This window comes from Bombus fervidus, chromosome 16 (assembly GCF_041682495.2).
Source record: "Bombus fervidus isolate BK054 chromosome 16, iyBomFerv1, whole genome shotgun sequence".
Classification (NCBI taxonomy): Eukaryota; Metazoa; Arthropoda; class Insecta; order Hymenoptera; family Apidae; genus Bombus; species Bombus fervidus.
The window spans coordinates 2,699,041-2,725,588 of record NC_091532.1 but is presented as its reverse complement, the minus strand read 5'-3'; the positions used below and the strand labels follow the sequence as shown (position 1 = coordinate 2,725,588).

The following is a 26,548-nucleotide window of genomic DNA, read 5'->3' as shown; positions in this document are numbered from 1 at the left end:
ACAACTGTCATCTTAAATTTTCGGGGGCGGTGAGATTTACCTTCGCCGGTATTCTCGTAGCTACGACGAGGACGAATAAATCCGTGACGGAATTTAATGCGCTAAGAATGCTCAGCATCGGTATATTACCGTGGAAAGATGTGAAATATGGTCGTGTTTGTGAAAAAAGTAGAAAACTTGAGGTCTCAGGGATAATAGTATTGTTAGATATTTAATTCTTATGTAGAAAGTTTGCAACAACCTTGAGAACGAATTTTGTGAATAGGAAAGAAAAATGTTAAATTTCCAGGAAAAGAACGCGGGAAAGTTGCAGGCTATTAAAAGTAACAAAGGGATAACCTAATAAATACGATGAAAAATCTTTTAATAACTTTGAAGGAATACAATTTAGTATGTCTTTCTTATTGTAATTCTTATAGCATTTTAACAAACTTGAGAATAATATATATTCTTTTTATGAGTAAAATTATTTGCAATAAATATACAAACTAATAGTTGCGATACAAGTCTCGTAAGTAAATTAAGAAGAGTACAGAAGTGGCAGGTGAAGGAAATAAATTTAACGAGTCAATTGAGAATACAAGTAATATTCGGAAAACGAACGACGCTTCGTTACAAGGGTCTGTGTTGATCGTATCTCATCCGGAAGACTTTTGAAATCTTGATAGAAGTAAGTACAAATGACTTTCATGATATATTACGGTTGAATATGACCCGAATGACAATATGCTTCAGTACTGTAATAAAACTGTCAAAACGAAAATAAGATTTATGTGTTCCCTGTACAATTTAATTTTTTATTTATTCTTTTTCATTTATTTATTAAATCATTAGTTAGAACCTCCGAAATATGTGCTAAAAAATCTTTTAAAAATAATTTCTGTTATATCTCTCGTCATATGTTGCTACATCTACTCCTAATAGTTCTGGGACATACAGAAGATGAAAAGGCAACGATCATCGCGTATCCCATATTTTTCCAGAAACCCCCTAAAACTAGCGTGGAAACAGCGATCGTCAAACACGAACCCGTCGTTTTCACGTCCGTCAAGATTTGCCCGCAAAATGGATCTCCTCTCGTTCAACCCCTATCGTCACAATGCGTGCAAGCCTTTTTTCCGTAGCTTCCTGTCGAAACGGATTCCTTTAACCGGGCGAAACCAAGCCCCTGCAACAGGCACATGTGTGCGCACGACACATCACCGTCGAAACTTATTTTAACGTGAAAACGCTGGAAAGAATTCCGTGGGAACTGACTAGCAGAGGTAAGCAAGAGTTGGATTTCCTAAAGAAAAGGAAAAACACTCCTCCTGTTTCTCTGTGTGTTCAGGCATTTATATCGAAGGGATCGACGAGAGGGGTAAGATCGTTATTAAGGGTGAAACGCATGATTTTTTTATCTTCTATGGAAGAATCGGTGGTGGGTATTATTTATATTGGATATCGACGAATTCTTTAATATTAGACCGTTAATCGTATATTCGGATGAACTCTATTACAGAAATAAGTTGAAGTGGCATTAAACTATGGCATAAAGAGAGTTCAATCGAAGACACGATCGTTTTTAATAAGAATCTTTGATAAATTTTTCAAACGAACAATTTATGGAATATTTATCTTTCATCTTTCGAAAAAATATCTAACGTTCGTCTACGAAAAAAATGCTATACTAAATCTCTTTTGGAGTCTTCTACGGTTCCATCTACGATTTCTCATAAATCACAGTGGTACTGTTATTCACCCTTCAATCTTTCATGAAAACCGTGTCACGACCCTTGGACTTCGTTAGAGAAGGTTTCGAGAAATTTGCACGACTTTGATATGTAATAACGATTGCTAGAAAGGCGAATTATTGTCGAAGAAAAGGTGAAATATTGCCGCGAAAAGGGTTTCGACCGTTTTTGCCGATCATACTAGGAAAGGGTTGAAACCCTCCGCAGCGAATAGGCCAAAGGTTCGCCGTATCAAAGTTAAATCGACGAGGGTCGCGAGAATCGACGATCGATAGGTCAAATTTCGTAGAAAAGAAGGCAATTTTTGCGGTAAACGGCCCTCTTCCTCGCGCGATTTGTGCTCTCGAGGAAAGGGCGAAGCGAGTTGCCTTTTTAACGCGCGATCTTGCAGATTTTACAGAAAAGGGTTAGGCGAAAGGCTTTCCCGTAAGGTCGTTTTCTATTTTTGAAGCAAACTCTTCTTGAAAAATAAATTGTACCGATCTTGGGCAGAAAGATTTGTCGTGTGGGAAAATATTTTTTTAGGATGGATTTCAATTACGCAGGAGAATCGAACATCTTTGTGTCGAAGAAAGTCGTCGAATTTCACGAATTACGCAGGTATTTTTGGAAGTTTCAACAAGTAGGAAAAAAAAAACCGTTACTACTGCAGAGGAAATTTATGATTACAACTTAGGATTATAACGGATTTAAAAAAAAGATGTAGCGAGGCATTCTTAGGATCGTCGTTTTTGCCACTATGAAAATATGCAGGAAAATATATGAAAAAGTTACACGACATTCTAATTGTTTCAGGAGTCATCAGAAATATGTTGTTTCGTTGTATACAGAGGAATGTTTGAATACACGGCATTAATGTGTTTTGTCAGAAATAATATTTGCACTTTCGAAACCAACAATTTCATTTTGAAGCATAAAACAACTATGCTATGTGTACAGAATCAAGTTGCATAAATAAAATGCATACACAACCGGTGCTCAAATATTTTTCTTCTTCTTTCCGCAAATGATATGACAAAATATGCTTCGCGAAGGATCGGATCGTCGATGCTACGAAAATCATCGAAAAATTCGTGCCATCTGTAACTGAATAAAATCAACCAAAAATCTTTTTATTCGAAAAATTCGTTACTAGATGTACTAATTATATAATAAATAATTTTAGGGCAGAATTATTGACGAAACCAGAGAAGGAACGTGAAATTCGAGGAAATGGACAAACGCGCCCGTGTGTGTACCATACGAGCAAAATACACGTGTGTCGCATTATGATGTACAACGTGCACACGCACGACCGACACACAATTCCATTGTCGAAGGTATCCCTTGTTTGCTCGAGGATCTGGCGAGCAGCTGATTGGGATTTTCGCTCTCGTCAAGTCTTGTGGATTACACATGGCACGTCGCTTTCGTAACGACGCTGATGCCGTATTTGCGCGCGGAGGAAATAAGAAAAAAGTATTGTTTGAGGGCGGTTCAACCTCGTTCAAGAAGACATCACTGACGTGGAAAGGAAATCTGCGAAAAAATTGTTGGTGAAATTCGTTTAGACATAAAACGATGTTTTAATTCAATACTTATAAAATATATTTTGTATAAACGATTATAAACAAAGTGACACGTTTATGAAATAAAATAATCGTGTTTCAACTTCAATAAAAAATCAACGTTAACTTTACCGAAAACATTTGCACGTATACGATAATTGTAAAAAATAGAAACGAAATCCGAAATTCGTCGTTTCAATGGATCTGGTAGCTCCGGTGTTAAATCCATCATTTTGTAATTTAAAATAAATTACAAGTAATTACAAAATAAAACGATATAATTATCGAACCTATATACGATCCTCGAGTATCCATTTCGATAAATCGATCGACGAAGTCGCATGTTGCGGAAAGTGCAAGAATTTACCAGAGTTTTCAAGGGTTAATAATCTCGAGCTCGATAATAACGATCTCGTTCAAAGGTTCCCGTGCGGAACGGCAAAAATGTAGCCACCCCCTCGAATCCCCGAGTCGGGACGGCGATGTGGCATTAGTAAAAACGCGATATTGTCTGACTCAACAGGTTGCAGCCATCCCAAGCCCCACCTCCCAACACTTGCACCGCTGTGCCACCCCACACGCCACCTTCGCTCGGCGCTGTATTAAATAAATCTGGCGATGGGGTGATTTCTCTCCCTTTTGTTGAATTCTTGGGGTAACTGAGTGACACGTAAAACTCATCGAGGATCTAATCAATCTTTGTCAACGTTTAAAATAGTTACACTCCTGATCGTTTCCTTTCACATTGTCGTAATACGATATTATTGTATACGTATATAGGATTTTTTAATAAAATAGTAACATTTCCTGCGTGAAAATAAGTACAAGTATTTTTACGAAAATATAGAGATTCGTCGATGTAGCAATAATTGATTATAATTTCTAGTTGAGCTTCTGTTAATAGGAAAAATGTTGACGTAAGACACAAGTAGGTCTTTTGAACTATAAAATTAAACAGAAATTACGTCACTGTAAAATTTCGACATCACCGTGTTTTGTCGGCTTCCGTTCTTGCCAAAAGGACGCTCATTAAAGCCAGAATTCAAAGAACCCGCGACGCTAACATTTTTCGACCATGTGTTGACCAGCCGCGAATACTCAAACAATATCTCGCATTTCCTCTTCGAAACCTTAAACTGCACAGCCATTGAAGGTCGGAACGAAAATGCCTGTACACAATTCTAAGCCGACACAAGCATAAGCGTAGCTCTTGTTTCCTAGTACCAATTCTTCGATAGATTTTACATTCGCTTCGCATTCTTACGCGAAGAATCGTATCGCGCTTAAAGCTAAATATACTTCGCGTCGCATCCCGCGCGATTTCACCTTTGGCAAACTTCTGCCAAACCTAACACGAAGAAGCATCATCGTTCGCCAGTTGGAAAAGCATCGGACGAAAACTCAGTTCCCGTGGTCGAAATTCCATCGATCACCGGAATCCCCAATCGAGCAGAACTTCGAAGAATCGTCCGCTTCGAATCGTCGATTCTCGGTTTGCGAATGCGAAAAGCATCCCCCTTGGACCGTTCCACATCGAGCAGCGTCGACAACTTCTCCAAGTATTCGCCGGTGGTTCACGAACGAGCAGATAAATCTCGAGAACGATGGGCATAGCCTGTAGAACGAACCGCGCCGGCATTGAGCCGACCAACAGGGTCGTACCATCGCGCTATTCAGGTTCGCAAGAGCATGTCTCTGTTCGGCTAGAGCCGCGAGAAGTGGGGAGAAGGCAAATGCACCGGCACCAGGGAGAAGACCAGGTGCATCCCGTGGAGCCTGGGAAGCGCAAACTACAGCGCAACGAGAAAACGCGGACAGACAGATGCTACCTACCGTCGCACCGCCTGGGCCCTTCGTATTCGGCGTCTATGTGCACAGACGCCGACGTCGCCGACGGAGAGACTCTGTTTGCTCTCGAGAGCGCGACCATCGTCGCTCTCTCCGAATTTGGGACCGTGGATGCACCAGCATACTCGCATTGTCGAAAGACCTTGAGAAAGTCGTTGGGATCTCCCGCGATTCTTTTGTAAAGCGCTACTGCTGCATGGAGTGAGAGCTACCGACGAACTTGACACGTTTAAACAATATGTTAACTCGTCGACCTTGTAATTTTTTTTAATTAGAAATTTCTATAACAATGGTATGAAATATTAATGGAAGCATGTAAATACCAATTGAATTAAATTTTGATACTTGACGATTTAAAATGATATTTAATAATAGCGAAAACGTACATTTGAATTGTGTAAGAAGCGATTTCCAATGGTGTTCATAATCAAGAGAAAGTTTTGTAAATATATGTATCAGTTATGTCGAAGAAAGTATAAGTTATTGGACATGGCGTAACCACTAGACCATACAAATATTATATATCAACCATGACTGACGTACTGTTTCCTAAAATTATCTGATTGAACGTTCGTATCGTTTATTGACGATCTTTTGTAATCATTTCGCAATTTCACATTAACTAACCTATAATTATGTATTTAAACAGATGCAGTTATATTTCATCCTTTCGTAAACCTAAATACAAAGTTACGCAATTAATGTTTCATCCTATAAGACGAAACACAAATTCATTATAATTAACGTATAACAACATTTGCGTAATTTTATGATTGTGAAGTATCGACGTAAGATTAACTCTTCGTGTCATGAACTTCAACTCTTCGTTACTTTATTCCTATCTACTTACATAATTGAACTATTTCGTAAATCAAATTTAATATCAAATAATCTGTTGAAATTAAATTTCATAATATCAAACTTCATTAAATTTCATTAAACTCAATTTATTCTATAAAACCAGTAAATATTGAAAGAATTGAAATTACATTTTTATTTGAATAAAAATCGATAATAATTCTATCAAAAATATCCAAATGTCTTTCTGTCAAAGAATAAAACGTAATAACCTCAATGTTTGCGGATTTGGTAATTCTAATGTTGAAACGAAATTAAATTTCACCGATACGAAACTTTCCTCGAAACCATACACGAATTAAATCAAATCGACGTTTTTCAACAAATTGATAACAAATATCAAAAATAAATCCTAAACGTCGGTTCCTGCGCGTATTATTCGGTGACCTTGTAAACTTGGCGGTCCTCTCACCCCGAAAAAATAAAGAAGCGGTCGACGAAATACGTTACAAACGTTCAGGTCACTTATCCCCGACTTTCTCCATCGCTTTCACCAGCCTCCTCTCGCCGAACAATCGAACGATTATCGCCGTATTATTTGTACTATGTAAGCGTTACGCAAGTGGCCACTAAAATCCTTTCACGGGTCTGCCATCGGACTCGGACCTCGGATGCCGAAGATGTTCGTAAACTGGGAAACGCGCGGAAAACCGAGCGACATGTGCATAATAACCGCGTGGGATCCGTTCCACAGACTGGCCGTGGCGCGATGACGAATCACAAGCCAGGATGATTTACGAGCGATCAACCTAGCCCCGCCTCGAGATAAGATTAAGTAACGGTGATAATACGTGGCGCGATAACGTCGATTCATTCGCGGTTTTTACCTCACGGGAGAGTTTCTAGACCTTGGCCGCGGCAGATAAATTCTACACAAAATGTGGGAATTGCGTTTTTCGAGTGGAAAAATTCATGGTCTCGGTTTCATCCTTCATTTGTTCGTCGACGCTTCGAGATTGTGCCTTCGGAGGAATTTTTTTCCATCATCTCGCGTTTACTCGAGACTGATTGATTGTTGACCGAGAGTTTTTGGTGTATTCCATTGATACTGGATCTCCTTTTGACCCTGATTTTTGCGCGCAAGCGAGCGACGATTTTAGATTGTTTTTTTTTTTTCTTTTTCTTTTTTGAGAATTTCGTTTTGGTGGATTTGTGTTCGATTCGATCGGCGTTGGTGAATCTACGTTCGATTTAACAGGTTGCATTGATTTTACGATTTAATTAGGTGATCGGCTTGTATGGTATCTGGTGGTCTGTGCGATATAGATCGATCCGGGTCTATCTGATTGTAAATGAGGTGATAACAAGTTTGCGTTGACGTGATTGTAAGAAGAATCGAAATATATTACAACATTCGAAGCTTTGTTTGGTATTTTCAATAAAGAAAACAGAATTTAAATGAAATTTTTAGCATGAAATTTTGTTTAATAAATAATTCAAATTACGATAGCGCATGCCTGATTGTAAGTAGTTTGATGAATAATTTGAGTTGAAATATATTTCTAATGGTTTGCAGGTAACAGGGAAAACTTTTCTCTATCGGTTGTTTTTATTAATAAATGAAGTAGAATCTAAATTTTTGTTGAATATACATACGATTCGAAGCGTGATAACTTAGTAACGTGAAATTACCCTCATAGATAACTGAAACGCGTTTGGAACGGAAATTTTATTGTGTTTGAACAGTAATAAATTTCCGTGTAAATAGCAAGAAAACGACATAAAAAGCCTTTTACCTGGATTTAAATCGTAATAAATCTAAATATAAATAAAGCGTATTCGAACTTTAAAATACCTTTCGTCGAGGCGGCGTTTTTTCAACTCGCTTATTTGGTAGGAAAAAAGAATTCTACGAGTAAAAGGGACGCGTGACAGATTTATTGATCGAATTTTAGGGAAGAATCGTGGACAAACGGAGTTTCCCTTCCCTGATCATAATTCTCTCGAGATGAAGTGGCATAAGACGATCAAACCGAACACACGTATGATACAATAATACGACAGGGACACCGTAAGTCGATCTTTACCCGGAAGTATCACTATATAGAGAACTCCACGAAGATTTTCCGTGTCGGAACTTTCATCGCACAGGACCTGCCTCAATCTTCAGACAGGGTATAATTGTTCCTGACCTATGTTAATCGAAAGGTAACTCGCTGTTTGACGTTTAAAAAGGAAATTTGTTACTTTACAGAAATGTTCGTGAGAATATTGAAACAACGATTATAACGTTTACACGGCAATGTTTATTGAAATCTTCTCTACGATGGTGTAACTAAATGTCTCTAATTAAATTCAGCGTTTCAATTTCCAAACTTTAAGATATCCGATTTTTCAATTGAAATTTTATCGGAAATATAGCAACACGTTAAATCTTCGATAAATAGAATCTATAATTCGATCACGTACATTAATCGTACAATTTTCACGGTATTCCAGCAACGTTTCAAACCGTTTAATTTTTATAAAGCTTGCAGATAGCTCGAGCCCTTCGAGAACTCGTTTCCAAGCTCGCAGGCCATTCGATATCTCCATATCTATTCGCGATCTGTTCAAACATTTTTAAATTCGAATATTTAAAAAAAAAAAAAAAAAAGAAAAATTGAAGCGTTTGCACGGCGAAATTGCCCGAGAAAGCATCGGGAATAGTCGGTCGAGCGGCCATTACCAGGAATACCTATTCTTCCACAGACAAAAGAACTGCGAGCCCATCCGAATAAGAACGAAAAAGAAAGGACTCGCGGCGAAGCGAGCGATTCGAACGTTGGAAATCGCGAGTACCGATCGAGCTACCTGTTATCTGCGTTATCGGGACGATTTATGCCCTCGTACGGCTCGTTTCTCAAATTTCGTCGGGATCTCTCGTGTCCTCTCGACCAGCACCACGATAAAGAAAGAGGGGAAGCTGCATTGTCATGTAGGGTATGCATCGCCTTCTGAAAAAATGTGCCGGCCGCGCCGAGGAAGCCAAACGGATAGATAAAGCGGCGAGGAAGAGAAACGTGAGGATGCAACTCATTACGACAGCTGTCTTCGTTGTGGGAAAAATTTTAGGATACGCATCAACCCGACCGAATCGAACACCCAAAGCTGCGGGGGTTTTTGATTTTAAGGGAACCGTAAACGGAACGTTCACTGACGTTATAAAGTTACCGAGTATCTCGCTTGACGATCGACGTGATCGGGACAAGTCAATTTTTAAGATTTTCTGTCGCGGAGTATTAGGATTTACGTAATACTTGTATATACGTAATCGATGAAAGTTGATGGAGGAATTAACGATACAAATGCAAATTAATAACGCTACATTTTCATTTTAGCTCTTTTCATTAGCGAAGAAAAAAGAGTCTCGTCGATATCTTTTAAAACTTACTATCCGATAAAAAAAATTTACCATATTAGCTTGGGACCACGAATCTCTTCGGAACGCACGAAATCCAACGTAGAAGAAATATTACATTCCATTACCGAAAAACTTCTCTCACGAAATCGTATCTCTTCATTAATCCATCCGACCAAGATTTTATCCCCCCGTTAGGTGGCATACACCTGAAACGTGGGTTTCAGCAATAACTTTTAAAAGACCCTACCACGATACACGGAGTCTCGGTGAATTCTCCTTTCAGCACCCCAGTCGCGAGTTGGCGAAGGGCGAATCGCGAGCGCGAAACCGCGTAATAAAATTACGCTGGGCGGCACAGTGGTGCTCGTATTCTTTCATAATCGTTGCCCCGTTTCCCCTCACTGGCTCTGGCGACTGGTCGCGCGGACTTGAACCGGTGCCGCGCCGGTTCGCGGGTTAATAAACACAAATGTATGCAACGTTCCCGTCCACGTGAGTGATACTGAAATATGAACGGCAATCTTTCGCCGTTCCACCCTTTAATCTCGTTCCGCGTGAAAAATGTGTTTTATATATTTCACCGGATAATCACCCGAATTGTTAAAGGCTGAGTCGGGGCTGTGCGCGGCGCGTAAGCGTGGCCCAAGTTCAGCCGAGGGTCTCACAGCCTTGGAGGAACATATGGTCCACGGGCCGAGGGCATCGTTCATTGGCCGACACGTAGACTCGTAATCTTGCTATTTATCACAGGATGTGAGAGGGGAGGCGGAGAATAAGAAGGGGGAACTTATTCCTTCTTTTTCCTCGCCTCCATTTTTTTTTTTTTTTTTTATTCTTCTTCTTCTTCTTCTTTTCCATCGGGAGTTACGCGCATCGGGAAAACGAGTTTAAACGATACGGACAAGACTCGCGTATCGTCCCGCAGGATCGTGTATGATTATGTGTGATTATGCAATTTCAGCGATAATAATCCGGCCTGGAAACGCGATTTTCCATGCGCCGAGGGAAAAGAATTTCGAACCGGCGGAATCGGCGAACTATATACAGGTAAAAACAGGTATATTCTCGACTTCGCTCGTGTAAATTACTTACCGTTGCCGTTTTCCATCCTTCCATGCGAACAATCAAGCCATCCGTGTGTAGCGAGCCGGACAACATATTCCACCGCGCAATAAGTAAAGTTTCTGTATTAAATCTCGGAGATTGCCGTTTCCCGTAATTTGTCGAAGGAAATAATTTTCTCGCGTAGCAAGATTTAAAGTGGATATCTTTACTCAAACTTACCGTTTTAGTATATTTAACCTCGGGCAGTCTTCGTCTTCTATTTACCTTGATAATATATTTCGATAGACATCGATTTTCCGCAAAGTACGAACTCGAGAAGGTGTTGATGTATTATTTCATTTATTTTATTAAGGGTATCTTACGATGAGCGAGGATAGAGCGAGGATAGGACAGTAAGACGGGATGGATTTATAGTAAAAAAAAAACACAGAAAAAATTTGTCTGGATATTAATTATTTATTAATTAGCTAATATTCTGAAAACGTATGAACATTTGTACATGTGTTTTGTATGAGGTACTTGTTATGGCATTCGTCGAATACGTAATTAACATCGTATTAGACACGTACACAGACAAGCGAAAAGGATCGTGCGCGTCTGTATACGAATCTTTACGTGCGCCTACATAAGTCGATCATCTTCATTTCCTTTCTTTACTATCGTTTTCTCTGCTTCATTGTTATTTTTCTCCTATTCGTGGCGGCAGTGTACTCCTTACGGAAGGACAATTGCAAGTTTTTTTTTAATTCTTTTATATATATATATATATAAATAAACCGACGATAGAATCGGGCTAAGCACTTCGTTTCGTCTATTTTTCATCTTTTTTACTTTTTCTCACTTTTCTATGCGCACGGATTGATTTCATTTGAACGATTGGATGGCTTTAGGTGACGTTCTCAAGTAACGAGCTATTATATTTATGTATATGATCGTGTATATCGCAGCGTCGCATCGCTTCCTACGTTTGTTGATTTTCTTCCACACAGAACTCGATGATCGTGCGCGCAAAGATCTCAAATCGAACTTTTGAATCGCTTTTGTAAATTATGTACATGTATCGTTGTTTAATTACGACTAAATTTTCTTTAAGTTAACGATATTTCTAGCCTCTTCGTTAAAAAAAAAAAGACACCTCGATTGCTTCTATATAAGTAATCTATTTATCATTAAAAAAAACGCAAGGTTGGAAAATATATTTTATACGTTTGATAAGGTTTTCCAACGTCTGTATTAAAAAAGAAAGAACATTTTTAAGTGTAGAGTGTACATTTTGAAGAGAATCTTTTCATCGAGTGATTTCTTTTACGCACCGATGATCGAAGCACCGCGGTAGAAGTTGAAAAATGGGCTCTGAATACGTACATAGACCTCGATTGTCTGATCGATTGCGCGCCAATGTTCAAAAGGTCACCGAGTGAATTTCGTGGATACGCGGAACGTGAGACAACGATTCGCGTCCGCTACGTATATAGCTCCTTAATTAGCTTATATTAATATCCTAAAATTTAAATATATATATATATATATATATATTCATTTATTTATATATTTATACCAAAAAACGTTCGTTCACAACGAATTAGAAAACATAAAATTTTAGCTAAAAACGCATAGTACAATATAGTGGATTACATCTAACATCATCTTTATTCTCGATTTATCATCCTTCCTTCCTTCGAAATACATTCCCTCTACGCTTTCTCTTGCTTTCTATCTTCCATTCCGTCCCTTTCGACAAACTTCCTCATCCTCATCCTCTCTATCTAAACGATAGACAAATCGCATTCAATCTATTGCTTCATCATCAGGTATATATTACCTAAGCCTAACAATGATGGGACTCGGCGTGTCTACGCGGAACAAACTTTCGCGAACAACACTTTTAAAAATTCGCTCGAATTCAATCGATGATCGTACACCACCACCACCACCCACTGTTTCTACGAACATCGAATAGGAACACGCCTATGAAATCGGCTCGTTGTATAAACGCGCGATCATCGATCGTTGATTCCGCGTAACTTTCGATTCGCGATCGATTCGCCTTTCCTCTTTTACATTTTCATACCGTTCCGAACGTCGGATCACGCGAAGCTGCCAGACACGCGTGCGATTCTCGATGAATGCGTTGAACTTACATTGAAAGATTTCTCGGATGCGTCCGTTACGATCCTCAACTTATGATTCCTCGAAACGCCGCGAGGGATTAAGAAATTTTGTAAAAGCGATCGCTGTTCAACGTGATCGGGCAACGTGAAATCGACGCAGCTCGCCGCTGTTCCGAGCTGTTTCCAGAAGAGGCGTTCGCGAATCGAGCGTTTCCTTACGCCGAGTCCGCAACAATTTACTAAATTACAGAATGCCCAAGGTTACGTGTGCGCGACGAGAGGCTGGCGTCGGGGGAGGAATATTACACGAGGGGTTTAGGAGACTCGACGGGGGCGTGGACACGAACGAAACACCGTGCGGACAGGGTGATGATGCGTGAACGGTTCGCCGCGGTCAGGATATTTCGCGGAGTCACGCACGCCCGTGCACTCCGATATTAACGAAAATTGATCAACAAAATCATGGAACATTGTATCACGTACAGCGACCACGTGAATACAAAATTTGACAGAATTATTATTCTTGGCGCGAGCGCGAGTTCGGTCCCGAGAGTCAAAGGTCCGGCATAGTTGAATCGTTCGATCGGTTCGCGAGACGAGAATGCCGGCTCTGATTCTGTAATTAATATTTGGATCGTCCGTACACGTAAAGATTTCCGAATTCACAAACGTTGAGAAGAGTTTACGAGCGAGCTGATTACTCGTACCGTTCAAGGTTTGTACTTGTATCTGCGTTGAGACGGAAGATTAAAATAAAGGTATAAAAGTGGGGATAATCGAACCAGATAGAAATAAGGGAATCTTTTATACTCTGACATAAAATATATTTATAAAAACAAAATTAAACGTATAAAATAATACAAATAATTAAATTTACAATCTTCTTCTCTTCAACCTCTTATAGGCTGCATGTGTTCTTTTCCCCCACAATTTTCGATTTAACTATCCTTCCGTCTTGCGTCGACGTTGGGTAATTTACCGTAAGTAGGAGAAAGAAGACAATTGGAGAGGAAGAAAAAAAAAAAAAAAAAGTAAGGAGAGGAACAGAAAGTGCGTGTCGTGACATTGAGCGTTACACCTACGTATTTTCGCTTTCACGTCAGATTTTTTCGCTCGCATTCCTTGAACGGACATGCATCGCCGCACGATTACTCCATTCTTGGTATTTCCTCTCTCTCTCTCTCTCTCTCTCTCTTGCATTTATCATACATTGTCACCGTAGTGTTTGTGTACATTTATATAAATTTCGTCACACTCATACACATACATACACAGGTGCAAACCCACCTTCTATATCAGCGTACATGCATACGAAGAAATGCATACTCACGTTCCTCTTTTTTTTATTTGTTTTAACCGTTTACAATTATCAACGCACGGTTATTATGGCACATGATAAGAAATGGATAAGAATTTCCTCTACTTTCCCTTTCTTTCCATACCTCTCTCACACTGATCTCACCCCCTCTCATACACGCACGTGCGTTCTCTGATTCCTTTCCTGCATCACTACTCACACACGGTCTCATTTTCGCACACGCGTTATTTTAGTTTATAATATTTTTTTTTAACTTTATTTTCATAGAACTCATAGATCTTTCTTTTCTCTATTTCTCTGTGAAATGCCCCAAACATTAGAATTATACGAGAGGAAGCACACAAGGTTCTAGGTTTCGTCTCTCTTTTTTTTTTTTTTTTTTTTTCTTCTTGGCACAACCAATACAGTTTGGTACCGAGTGTTTATAGATATATAATAGATATAATTTAGCACTTTTGCGCTGAAACAACTATTTTACAATTAAAAACAAATACTCGTCCCGAACTCTCTTTCGCATGGAAAAAACGCGCCAACAGAGTCACAAATTAACAAAGTACGATTTTGTATAATATTTTTAATAATATCAATAATAATAATACAATAATAATAATAATATTATATTACAATAATTATAGTTATTTGGAAAACAAATGGAACGCAGTCATTTTAAAACATTACATAGAAATAAATCATTACGTTGTCGCTTTCGAAATTACCATATTATATGATTTACTTCATAGATAGATGCCCATTACGATAGCTTTCATAATGCGATTTGCGTTATCTACTCTGTTTTTCCATCAAATCTTACTTTCTCTCAAAAAGAAAACGAAAACCTGGCAAATTTCTTCGACTCTTTTTTTCTTTATCCTAATTATTTCTTTATATCACTCTTATGGAACGCATTTCTCATTTTTTCACTGAAACATTCACAGTACGAATATTTCATAATGATATGATGCTAGAAATATGTATTGTAATTCACGATTATTCATGATCTCGATTTTCATTAATGCATTCGTTTCACCTACATATCGTTCACCTTTTTTTCTCCCCCATTCCCTTTCTTTTCCCTTTTCTTTATAACTCTATACGATTAGTTATAATAAAACTGAATATACAGTAATACTGTTGATATGTATCTAAAACGTACATCAATCTCTACAAATCCTCCCCTTCGTTTTCGTTTCTCTCTTTCCGCTCTTATTTTCTGTTTCACTTTTTCGTTTATATTAGTATCTATATGTATAACGTTCTATTACACGCTCATACGGCCGGCGGGCGACTCGAAGAACTTTTGTGACAAAAGCAAAGAAAGAGAACGTGCTCTATAATTTATCACCTTCTATTTTACTTTTTACTGGCCAATTTGAGAAACGAGTGGAGAAACTATGGATATATAGATATATATCATTTAATAGAAAGCAATAAATAGGAATTTCGCGGGTAATTTTAAATTTCGTGGAATAATCTGTACCCTTGAGGTGAATCCAAGGGGTTACTATTTTTCTGAATTTATCTGCAGCGTGAAAATATGAGAAAAGAAGCGAAGTACGTCGTTCCGCCCGCACTCAGCTTCGCGCTCAGCTACATTTCTTTAATAACATTATTATTATTGCATTGGCTCTTTTATCTTTTCTTTCTTCCTTTCATTCATCGTTAAATTCCTGAACTCTGAGGTAGTCTGTTCTGGGTGTCATATTACGTAGTAAAAATGGCAAGAATGCTATATAATTTATCGTCTTTTTCTCTCGTTTCCACCTTAATATTTCGACGTCAATTTTTTTTTTTTTCTTTTATTTTAAATACGAAACAACTAAAAAACGAAAATTGCGAAAGGACGTCATATGTGTGTGTATACACAGTATTTGTATATTGTATTTGTGTTTACTTATGTGTCATAGTGATTGAAACGAATGCAAATGAGATTAAATTTATACATATATAATTATGTCGTACTGTTTAAAATAATCATGGAATCGAAACACGAATTCGTTTCGCGCAATTGGAATATCATACACCGTTGCGTGTATTAAATTAGAAAACAGCATTCTTCTAATTATTTCAAGTAACAATATTATGATATCAAAATGCCTTGTTTATTATGAAAACAAACTAGGGAAACGTAATACCGAATATAAAGAAATAAATTTCATCACAAGAAACATTAATAAAAATCGAACGCGCAACAGTCGTGAAATAAATTACAAGCAAACAATTTGATCACTGTGAGAGAAATATATCATTCTTGTAATAACTAATAATCGGAAACGACAACAAAATTACATGTCGCGCTCGAACAACTGTTAAACGCCTAAGGTCGATCCGGTCAATTCAACGATGATCAACAGAAATAATTACGCGTAAACGCGGCGTAAATTTTGTTACAGCGAGGTCAACGTTTATTTAGCGTATCTACGTGTGAGTATGTATTCATGTGTGTTTAAGTGTATGTTGAATGTGCGTAAGAGTGTGTGTAACGTGTAACGAGCTGTGCGTAGCTCGAAGGGAAATTCGCTCGTGTCGCGAGAGAGAAGCAACTCGATGCTATCCTCGGTGATTGGCTCGTTTTGCGCTCCACGGGCAATTAATCGAGCATTAATTGATCGTATGCGACGGCTGCCGCGCAATTAGAGGCAGCACGCTCGACGAAATCCCCCAACGATTTAATAATCGATCGAAGGAATTCCGTGGCTAAGTCATTCGCGATCTATGTTTAAATTTCATGGGTGAAAGAAATCCGGTGGTTTCTTATCAAAAAACTGATTTTATTTCCTCTCTTTTTCCTTTTTTTGTCGAAGAATATATTCGCTGAAAACTACAATAAATATCGGATACGAAAGATTACAACTCTATATGTGTAACGAGAATATTTAAACGTCGAATCGATTTAAACGTCGAATCGATTTAAAAGCGAAGGGAAATTTTGCATCTTGCGAGGAAACGACACGAGCGAGATTCATTCCGGGCAACATACAATTCGAAACTTAGGCTATTATTAAGCTTAACGTTTAGAAGAAAAGAAAAAGACGCGTCGCTGTCGTGAAAATCGATTCCCGGCGACGGATACCTATACTTCACCATACCGAAATGCACAAAAAGATGAAATGTTTTAAAAATGAGAGCGTCGCGAGGCTCGTTGCGAAATCAAAATATAAAATCATAGGTGAAGAAATAGGTTAAAAATTTTTTGTTTTTCATCTCTCGACCGTCTCCTATAAATAATGAAAAATAGAAAAAACTTATAAAAACATATAATAAATTTGTTACAAAACTATATACAATTTATCGCTGGAACAACGATTTTCACGGCATTTCGGATTTATCGCTCTATCATCGCTGCGTCTTTTCGTAATTATCTATTAATCATTTACTTTTTCCTTCCGTTCTCTCTCGATAAAGTATACTATATATACTATAAAATACGATTATTAAATGTCGTAACCACTTTCTATCCGATATCCAATTGAATTTAATTGCAATGATGGTAATAATTGGATTAATTATATGACTATACATTTAACATATTTTGTACAATCTTTAAGCTTCAAAGTCGTACGAGATATCATCATTGCGCATTATTCTTCTTTTTTTCGTTTTCGGAAAAATTATTTTTTGAGATCGCGTAAATTTTCAATTGTTCCCGAGGAGATCATGGATTCGAGATCGTGTTTGCTGACTGCATTTTGTCAGAACGGAAATCGCGATTCATCGAGTCGAGCAATCGGCAAAGGAATAGAAAAAGACAAAATCCCTTGTCGATCAACGCACGATCGACTCCATGCATCGCGAAATTTGATATTCAAATTTCCCTCTGCTTTGTTGTAATTTTCAGTCGAATCTAAGTGTTACAAGATACGAAAAATTTACAAGCAATTTTGTAGGGTCCGTCATAAGTATTGCGAACACCACGATATCGAACCTCCTCGTCGGAACGTACCAAACTCTGCTGTCGATTCAAAGTTAAATAAATATTACATCGTTGAGCAAAGATCAATGTCCCGCAGTACATTGTAATTGCCATTCTAAATTCTAGTTCGCGAAATCATCTATTATTCAAATATAATAATTTCGATGGATAGATCACTCGGAAGATAAAATGAAAAAAGCCAAATGATTACTTCCAATTAGCCGAATTCGAGAATGGTACGGAAAAAATTTTTCTTAATTAAATTAAAAAAACGTATGAGATCTATCTCTCGTTACATTATATAATATACAAATCAAATAATCGTAAAGATTAATACGAACTGCTATAATCAAAAGACTATTAATAATAAATTAAAATATGAATCACGATCAGGCGAGTGTCCGCTTGACACCTAATGCCTGATTGAATCTAATAAGAAAAACTCCGAGAAGTCGCGATTATCTTGCTTGATATATAGTTTACGAGCCAACTATCGTGATGTTCAATTGACGACCAACAAATCTCACCTTTCTATTGATGAACACGAACACACCATGGGGGCGAAGATTATCAGATAACGAGCGTCATTGTTTCTTCATCTACGATGCCAGTCGTCGATGTTGGAACTTCTCTGAAATCACGTCCTTAGATGGACGTTATGGTTGTTTTTCTTTCTGTGCGTCTCGAGGTGCTTCATCATGTGGTCCTTTCTGATGAATCCCTTGCCGCAAGTATCACAGGCGTACGGCTTTTCGCCAGTATGGAGGCACAAGTGCCGCCTAAGGTCCGTTTTGTGGTTAAATTGTTTCGGACAAATTTCACACTTGTACGGCTTGTCACCGGCGTGCTTCTGCAGATGCTCTGCGTGCAAATATTCCAGGGTGAATCTCTTACCGCACTGATTGCATTTGTACGGCTTGTCACCAGAGTGAAAACTTTTGTTGTGTTGTGTCAAATAGCAAGCCTTGTTGAAAACCTTATCGCATTCGATGCACTTGTGAAAGCCATCTTGGGAAATATAATGTGAGCCAGTGTGTGTGCTGGTTACCTGATGTTCCTTAACAACTATAGAATTGCCTTTCAGTTTTTGATTCTTCATTATTTGCACGCCGATATTTGGATTTAGCTCCTCTTTCGCTTGTATCATTCGCGGTAAATTATTGTTCGCTTCGAAATTGTCGCGGGTCTGCTGAAGCGGTTGCGGTGCAACATGCGTTTGAACTTCATACCGCTTGATGATCAAGCCGTCAGTGTTCAGTTGCGAGTTTACTACCATGTTCGTAAGGGTTTCGTATCGAGGCGGTGAACTTCTATACAGACCGTAACTCGATTCAGGCGATTCGAACGATCGATCTTGAGGAGATACGTTCTCCTCAGGACTTAGCCCCCCCACGTTAATGACCTCCGATTGATTTGGGTCAACCATAAACCCGGTTGCGTTGAATTCCGTGAAACTTGGTAGGAGCCTTTGATGATTGCTAAAGGTCCCAAAACCGGGTAAAACATCCTGAGATTGTTGTAGCTGCTCTTGCTGCTGGTGTTCATGGTGATGCTGCTGCTGGTGTTGAGATTGACTGTCGGAGAGCGGTAAAGACGTCTCATTACCAGTAGTAGTTAGCTGGGTGGTGATAGACTCCAGCAGGCCCGGGATGTTGGTAGTAGTTATAACGTGGGGGGGCAAGGCGTTTGGGTACGGCTGATGAGGCATCGTAGTACCCCCCATCGCCGTGGGCGAAGCCATTGCTGGGTGGACCGAGCCCGGCGTTATGGGAGACGGCGAACTCATGTGGTGGTGCGGGTGGGAGCCCATTGGCGAAGGGGAATTCAGGTGGGGCGGTAGCGGTGGGTGCATGGGTGACATGGGCGAATTCATGGGATGGACCGGAAGTTGGCCCGATGGCGAACCCATTGGAAGGTGTTGCAGCTGCTGCTGTTGTTGCTGATGTTGGTGGCCCAGCTGAGAGGACGGCGAACCCATTTGTTGCTGATGATGGGCCGCCAGTGGAGATTCCACCGGAGAAATGTGCGTCGGTACCATTGTGGAGCCCAAGTGCACCGCCGTAGGCGATTGTTGCGTTAGGCCCGCCACCGTTACCACCGAAGATTCGTTGCTGCTGTTGCTGCTGTTGGAATTGGTGTTGTTGTTGTTGTACAGATTGGTGGGCGTGTGGAGCAGGCCCCTCGCCGCCTCTCCCGAGGGACCTGCCATCAAGTTTGGGGGACTTCCGGAAGATAACTCTGGCGATCTAGATGGTCCCCCGCCTCTGCCACTAGAATGGCTATCTCTACCAGGATGATGATGAGCACTGATAGGCAAGTTCGCTGGATCTGGCTGATTACTCTGTTTAACAGCGTTCTTGTGCAGCGTCGTATTGTAGTGCCTCTTCAGATGGCCCGAGCTGGTGAACCACTTGTTGCACGCGGTGCAGTTGTAGGTCTTTGGCCGCCGCGCCTCGTTACTTTTCCACGATTGATTAGCTAAAGGCGGAGGTTTAGGTGGTTGTTGCAGCAGAGCCCCAGGTATCTGGTGACCAGGCATCGGTTGCGTGCTTGTAACAATAGGGGAATTTGGATGTCGCGGTACTTCGACGGGCATGTGTTGCCCTCTTATGAATTGACTCTGATCCGAAAGTGGTGAAATACTATCCATCGGAACCATAGGTGATAACCCGGCATGATAATCATGAGGTTGTGCGGCCGGTGGCCAACCCAACATAGAACTCACCGAATGCGGGCCGGTCCTCTGCTGCTGCTGATGTTGTAATACCTGCTGTTGATGCATTTGTATCTGCAACTCCTGCTGTTGCTGCTGATGGATTCTTATTAGCTCCTCCTCGTACCTGTGAGTCTGCACCTTGTGCGAATCCAAATCAAGAATTTCCGCCTGTTCGTCTGGTTCCTTATTCATATCTAATTTCACCGGTTGTCTACCATTATAGTCATAACCAGACTGTTGTTGCTGCTGACTAGATTGCGGCGGCGATGCGTGCATCTGTTGTTGCTGCTGATTTTGCTGTTGAGGACTATTACCCAGTTGTTGATACTGATGTTGTCCAGCATAAATTCCGGGTGAATTCGAGTGATTTGTTCTCAAGTGTTCACCCAGCTGATTCGCATCCTCGTACACAGCACCGCACTTTTCACATTGTAGTGGCGGACTTCTCGGACTGGTGGAACTCGCTGAATTGGCACGTTCCACTGGAAAATGTTGTTGATGTTGATATGGATGGTAACGCGAATAACTTCCACCCCCACCAACCCCGCCGTTGTCTTCACGCGGCGGTGAGTAATGATGGGGCAACATGTAGGCCTGATCGTTCTGCATGAAATAACTTTCGCCGTACATCGATGTTTGAAAATGATTGTAATTCTGATTAGCAGCTGGCTGCTGCTGTTGAGCTTGCTGCTGCTGCTGCTGAGCTGGCTGCTGCTGCTGCTGGACTGGCTGTTGCTGTTGAACTGACTGCTGCTGCTGCTGAACTGACTGTTGTTGTTGTGTCGATGAATGTTGAGAGCACGTAGGATCCTGGGAGGGCGACCTCGTAGGAGATTCGCTCGAATCCGTCACGTTATCACGTTTGACGCCCACGTGACTGTTATTATTGCCGGCTTTACTATTATTGTTGTTACTCTCCTCCTGCTGGGCCTGGCTCGCCCACTGACTGAGCAGGTTCTCCTGGTGATATCTCAGGTGTACTTCGAGACTTTTATCGCTTTCAAAGTAAAGACCACAATCCTTGCAATGATGCTCCAAATTTGAACTACCGCCTACGTACTGCTGTTGTTGCTGCTGTTGTTGCTGCTGTTGTTCTTGCTGCTGTTCTTGTTGGTGTTGCTGCTGGTGTTCAACACTCGTCATTTCACTCATATTGTTCCTTATTCTCAACTCCGCTTTCGTCTTGTTTTAAGACGCGCCCTTCTCCATGAAAAGAAAATTGCACACTTTTATTCACGTTTCTTTCCCTTCGTTAACAGGGTAGTGTCCGTGACACGAAGAATAAAAAAACGATCCGGCACACACTTTACACTAGAATGATGGTGTTGTACGCACACGTGCGCGCTTACACGCGCTCGCGCGCGCGCGAAATTCCGATAAGTCTGTCCTGTTACCACGATATGTCGTTTGTCTCACTTTCTCAATTTTCAAAGAGTTCGAACTGTAAACAATTCTTGTCGCGAGGCGTCTGAACGATAACGTGGCTTGGAAGCGTGCGTCAAGTCGGGACTTCTCGTGTCTCCCTACTTTCAACGAACGAATCCCCACGATCGGGGATATTCGGGGACGAACGCGGATACAGGTTTCCTCGCGTATAGCACATGGACGATGACTCAAGACGCGCGAAAACGAGAATCACCAATTACCAAATATTTGCGGGGGGGGAGGGCGATTTTTTCAAGATTTTGACCAAACGAAAAAAAAAGAAAGGAAAAAAGAAAAAAAGCGGGGTACAGCGTGTACTACATTTATCATATGATCGCACATATGCTAAGAGCGAAAGCTCGTATTAGCCTCGATCGCCCCAGCTGATGCGATATCGAGTGTACCGCCGTGTGCGGCATGGTCGCCACCGCTTCGATACCCCGACAACGACGATGATACAGACTCCGATAGTTGTTGTAAGAGGAGACACCGAATTGTTCAGTCTTAATTCGCGTTCATCGACGTTCGAAAAATGATAAATGAACGAACAAAAAATACTAACAACGATACCTGTACGATTTACATCGTTGAATTGGAGATTGTTCGATTTTCGATCACTCACCCACTTTTCCAATCAGTAACTTCTCAATAGACAAATTCACGCGTGGCAATAATATCCAGAGCTTCTTCTCCAATCAGTCGTATAACAACCCAACACTTTTCACCGTTCACTGATAACGAATATGTCCGTCTTATTTCCGTCACTGTCCACACAAACAATAAGCTTGCGTTGTCCACTGCAAGGATCGACTGATCGATTTATTTGATATCGCACTGCCGACGCTCACGACCAACCGAAACGAAGGATCGAAAATTTCATACGATCGAAATTTCACTTACAATCGGTAAAACCATAGAACGTGGAACATGTGCAACACACAACATTCGTACTTTAGCTTCGTAACTATGATTGTAAATAACTGAGGATCGTCCGCAACCTCGTGTTCTCCCTCTCTACCACTGCTCCCTTCCAATTTTTACCCTACTCCAAGTTTGCTCGTTCGTTCAATTGGTGCTTCTTTCTCTCTCTCTCACTCCTCTTCTATCTCTTTCTCACACAAACCAACTTCAACACTGACTAGACCCGCGTCGTACGAGCGCCGGTGCTGCTCTGGCGGTTGGAATTCCGGAGTTTCGAGTCCTCGGCTCGCGCCAAGGCACTGCTCTTCCCCTACCTTTCTAACCTTCTCCTCTACCCTCTCTCTACCGTCACTTGCTAGCTCACGTACTGGCTCTTTCCAACTACCTCAGCAACTCTCTCTTCACCGCACCAACTTCTTCCCCCCCACTTCTTCGCCGCTATCGCCAACGAAATGCTGTCCTCTCTTTTCTATCTCCAATCAACTCTCTTTCTCCCTCTCCTTGTATTTCCTTCCTTCTTTGTTCTTAATGTTACTCAGCCAATAATACTTTCTCCTTTCAATCTTCCTTTTACCCCATCCTTCCCTCTCTGTCCCAATCGTTTCTCACCCTCCCCTTCTTCGGTTTACTAGAATAACTTCTTTCTCTGTTCAATCTACCAACATTCGTCCACTTTCTCGCTTCCGACTCATCCCTTCCTTTTCCCTTGAACGTTTCTCGAACAACGATCCTTCTTCCTTTCTCCAATGGTATCCTCCCTTTCCCACCTAGCACCTTCGACCAAAGCTCCCCCTTCCCGCCATCGTGAAGCTCATAGGCGAGCGACAGAGAAAGAAAACGAAAAGGACAGGCTGGACGGAGAGGCAAACAACTCGAGACAGCCAACCAAATTTGAGACGTCGAGCGCTCCTTGCCCCACCAGTTCTTCCTTGCCCCTCCACACTTCTGTTACAGTCCACAGTTTCTCGGGTTCTCTTCTCACTCTCTTTCATTGGTCAGGTTATCTTTGTCGCTCTCTCGTCTAAAAGGACTACGAATCCTGCGGGATGCTGAATATTTCCCCTCTTTGTTCATCGTTTCTCTTATTCGATTCTTCTCCTTGTTTAATCAACGGACGATTCGTTGTTGTTCTTCTTCTTCTTCTTCCTCTTCTTCTTCTTCTTCTTCTCCTTCTTCTTCCGCGCCCTCTTTTCCTCTCAACCCTCGTCTTTATTCGTGTTTCTTCTTCTGCGTCCTCCCGCTCTTCGGCTGGTCAACGAAAGAGAGACAAAGACGAGCAGAGTCGCGCATGGCACAGGAATCCTTGCGCGTTCGTATCCTCAACGTTGTCCTTACACACGAAACTTTATCCGATGAGATTTTTCGGAACTCTAAAATTCAGACTCCCTCGTGCTTTTCCGCTGCAATTTTCGTGGATGATCGCCCTCTCGCGCGTTGTTTCCTCTCTCGCCATGGCTATTTCTTACGTTTCGGTTTTCTTACGTTTCGATTTTCGTAATTTTCTTCCCGAAGGACACGGCGTATCCTGCACGTCGATAAGATCGAACTCTTCGGTCGTTCGCTCGCACGAATTTCGCCAAGAGAAATCGGTGACTGTACCGAAATGTGCCACGTCATCATTGAAAATCTTTTGCGCCGACGTGTCCCTTTACGATGACCGCAGGAAATTTAAGATGAACGCTCTAAATATACAAATATCTCATCAATCTCGTTCCGAAATTTTGAAGTTACAGTTTTGCTTGAAATATAATTTTTCTGTAGAGATTTTCCTGCAAATGAAATTAAAAAGCTATGCAGCAAATTTCGGTGTTGATAATTTGATAATAATAACAACGTAAATTTTAATTCTTTTACTCGTTTATTTAGATTAGATACTTTAATTGTTCGTAGCATCGTGTGCTATTTATATTATTTAATATTGTCCACTTTCATTTTCAATAAAATACGTAAGGCGAACGTACAATTTTCTGATGCATAGATTTTCAATATAAATTTTAAATATTTAAATATAAATGTGTTGGACAATATCTTCGGGAAATTGAAATTGTTCGATTAAATTTTTATTTCAAGCATGTGACATTTAACACCAAGCGTAATCTTTTTTGCAAGGTTTATCGATGTTAATCTTTAATCGTCCTTCTTATCCCTGTCTTATATCCTAATACGACTCCTTCATCCACCAAGAGGAAAAAATTCATTCCCCTCGAGAAAGGTCAACTGATATCCTGCCCCAGTAAACGCAATTCGCCTAACTTCCTATTAACCTGTTAAGCGGAGAAGGCAAGTTATCTCGACGTTTGAAAACATTCTTGTAATGAGTTTAACGAGTATAACGAGTAATCAAAGTTTAATAATTATCGTTAAAATTAGCGTATTAATTTAAAAAGTCTCAAGTTTCTCCATTATCTTCTAAAACTGCAAATTATTCTCAAAATATTTCATAATTCTAATATCGACTCTGATAATCTGATACTCCATTATCTGGTAGTTTCATTCTCACGATATATAAACATGAAGTGACGTTGGACCTTTGTAAATAATCAAGCGATATACATTTTCAAAATTTTCCTTTACGTAAACATCGCGCTGAACGAGCCGATATTTATCTTAAACGAGATATAAGCTCGAACTGCTCAGAATACCATAAAATCACGCGAACGAACGATAACTTTTAACTAACGATTATCGTTAACATATATACAAATTTTTATTTACAAAGCGTCGTTCATTTTGGTAGTAAGGCGACTCATTTGTTTGTTTATTCGCTCAAAGACATTCAGCTAGGCGAGTGAATCATGGCTGATTCCCTCGGTGTTAAAACCGCAGAGCATATGCGTCATAGCTCACGTCGAATTGCCGGCATGGGGCACGTTTTGTCTCAAGGAATTACCAGCTTAACAGGTTCAAAGCGAGCCACGAGCAGGGCCGTAGGTGTTTGCGTAAAGAGTGCGTCTCGCTATTACTCACCGATAACCCAACTCTCTGCTTCCTTCTCCGCCCCGAACAGCTCACCCGAAGCTTCCCCTGTTCCCTGAATCGGCTGCACTCCGCTGGAGCCACCAAGCTGTTCAGGGGGAATAAAAAAAAATGTGGGTAACCTTGCATTTTTTTATGATACCTTTTTTTCCACGCGACGAAGCGGGTCCCCGTGGCCCGTGCACTTTGCATACCGAATGCGACAAGCTCCTCTCCCCCGATACCCTTCGCTAGCCGCCATCCTACACGCAGCCACGACCATCCACCACGTGCACTCTATCTTGCTTTCTCGCTTTTTCTCTTTTTCAACCTTCTCCATTGCCCTCTCGCCACTTTATACCACCTATGAATATGTTTATTACGTTGCACCGCGACCACCTGATGCAAAAAAAAAAAAAAATTCGGCCCGCGTGTGGCCCACTAGGCACCGGCACGTGCTGTCACGATGGATAAACGTCAGTCGTGTTCGCGCTGTCGCGCATCCTTTGATCTCGATTCAATTAGACCGGCGAACACTGTTCGGCCTGTTTGATAATGTTACTTGCTTAGCCACGCGTTTCTCGTGGCCCGCGGAGTATGATTAGGTGAAGTGGAAAGGATCGAGATCGATGGTCTTCTTTCCTTATAACGAAGTGAAAACTGGCGAAGAATGTGAAATGGGTAAACTAGTGGCAGAACGAAATGTATTTCGAAAATTCTGTGTGTCTGAGTTTATTTGCGCGAATAGATCTTGTTTGTAAAATTAAAAAAAAAAGAAACTAGGTATTTTATGATTCT

The 26,548-nt window shown here is 40.6% G+C and overlaps 1 protein-coding gene across 1 annotated transcript; it reads right to left on the bottom strand.

The window, feature by feature from the left end:
• Positions 1 to 17,969: 17,969 nt before the first annotated feature.
• LOC139995560 (uncharacterized) lies at positions 17,970 to 23,026 on the bottom strand. Its single transcript, XM_072019165.1, has 2 exons — positions 21,176 to 23,026; positions 17,970 to 21,145 (listed from the first exon to the last, which is right to left on the bottom strand). The coding sequence occupies exons 1-2, from the start codon at positions 21,599 to 21,601 to the stop codon at positions 18,371 to 18,373; spliced, it is 3,201 nt and encodes a 1,066-aa protein (XP_071875266.1). The 5' UTR covers positions 21,602 to 23,026; the 3' UTR covers positions 17,970 to 18,370.
• Positions 23,027 to 26,548: the final 3,522 nt, after the last annotated feature.

What these genes read in the sequence shown, in the direction of transcription:
- LOC139995560 (XM_072019165.1), bottom strand. Translation starts at nt 21,601, where the DNA reads ATGAGTGAAATGACGAGTGTTGAACACCAGCAGCAACACCAACAAGAA. An exon ending in CAGTTCAACAGCAACAGCCA is followed by an intron (nt 21,146 to 21,175) that starts GTCCAGCAGCAG and finishes CCAGCTCAGCAG; the next exon opens with CAGCAGCAGCAAGCTCAACA.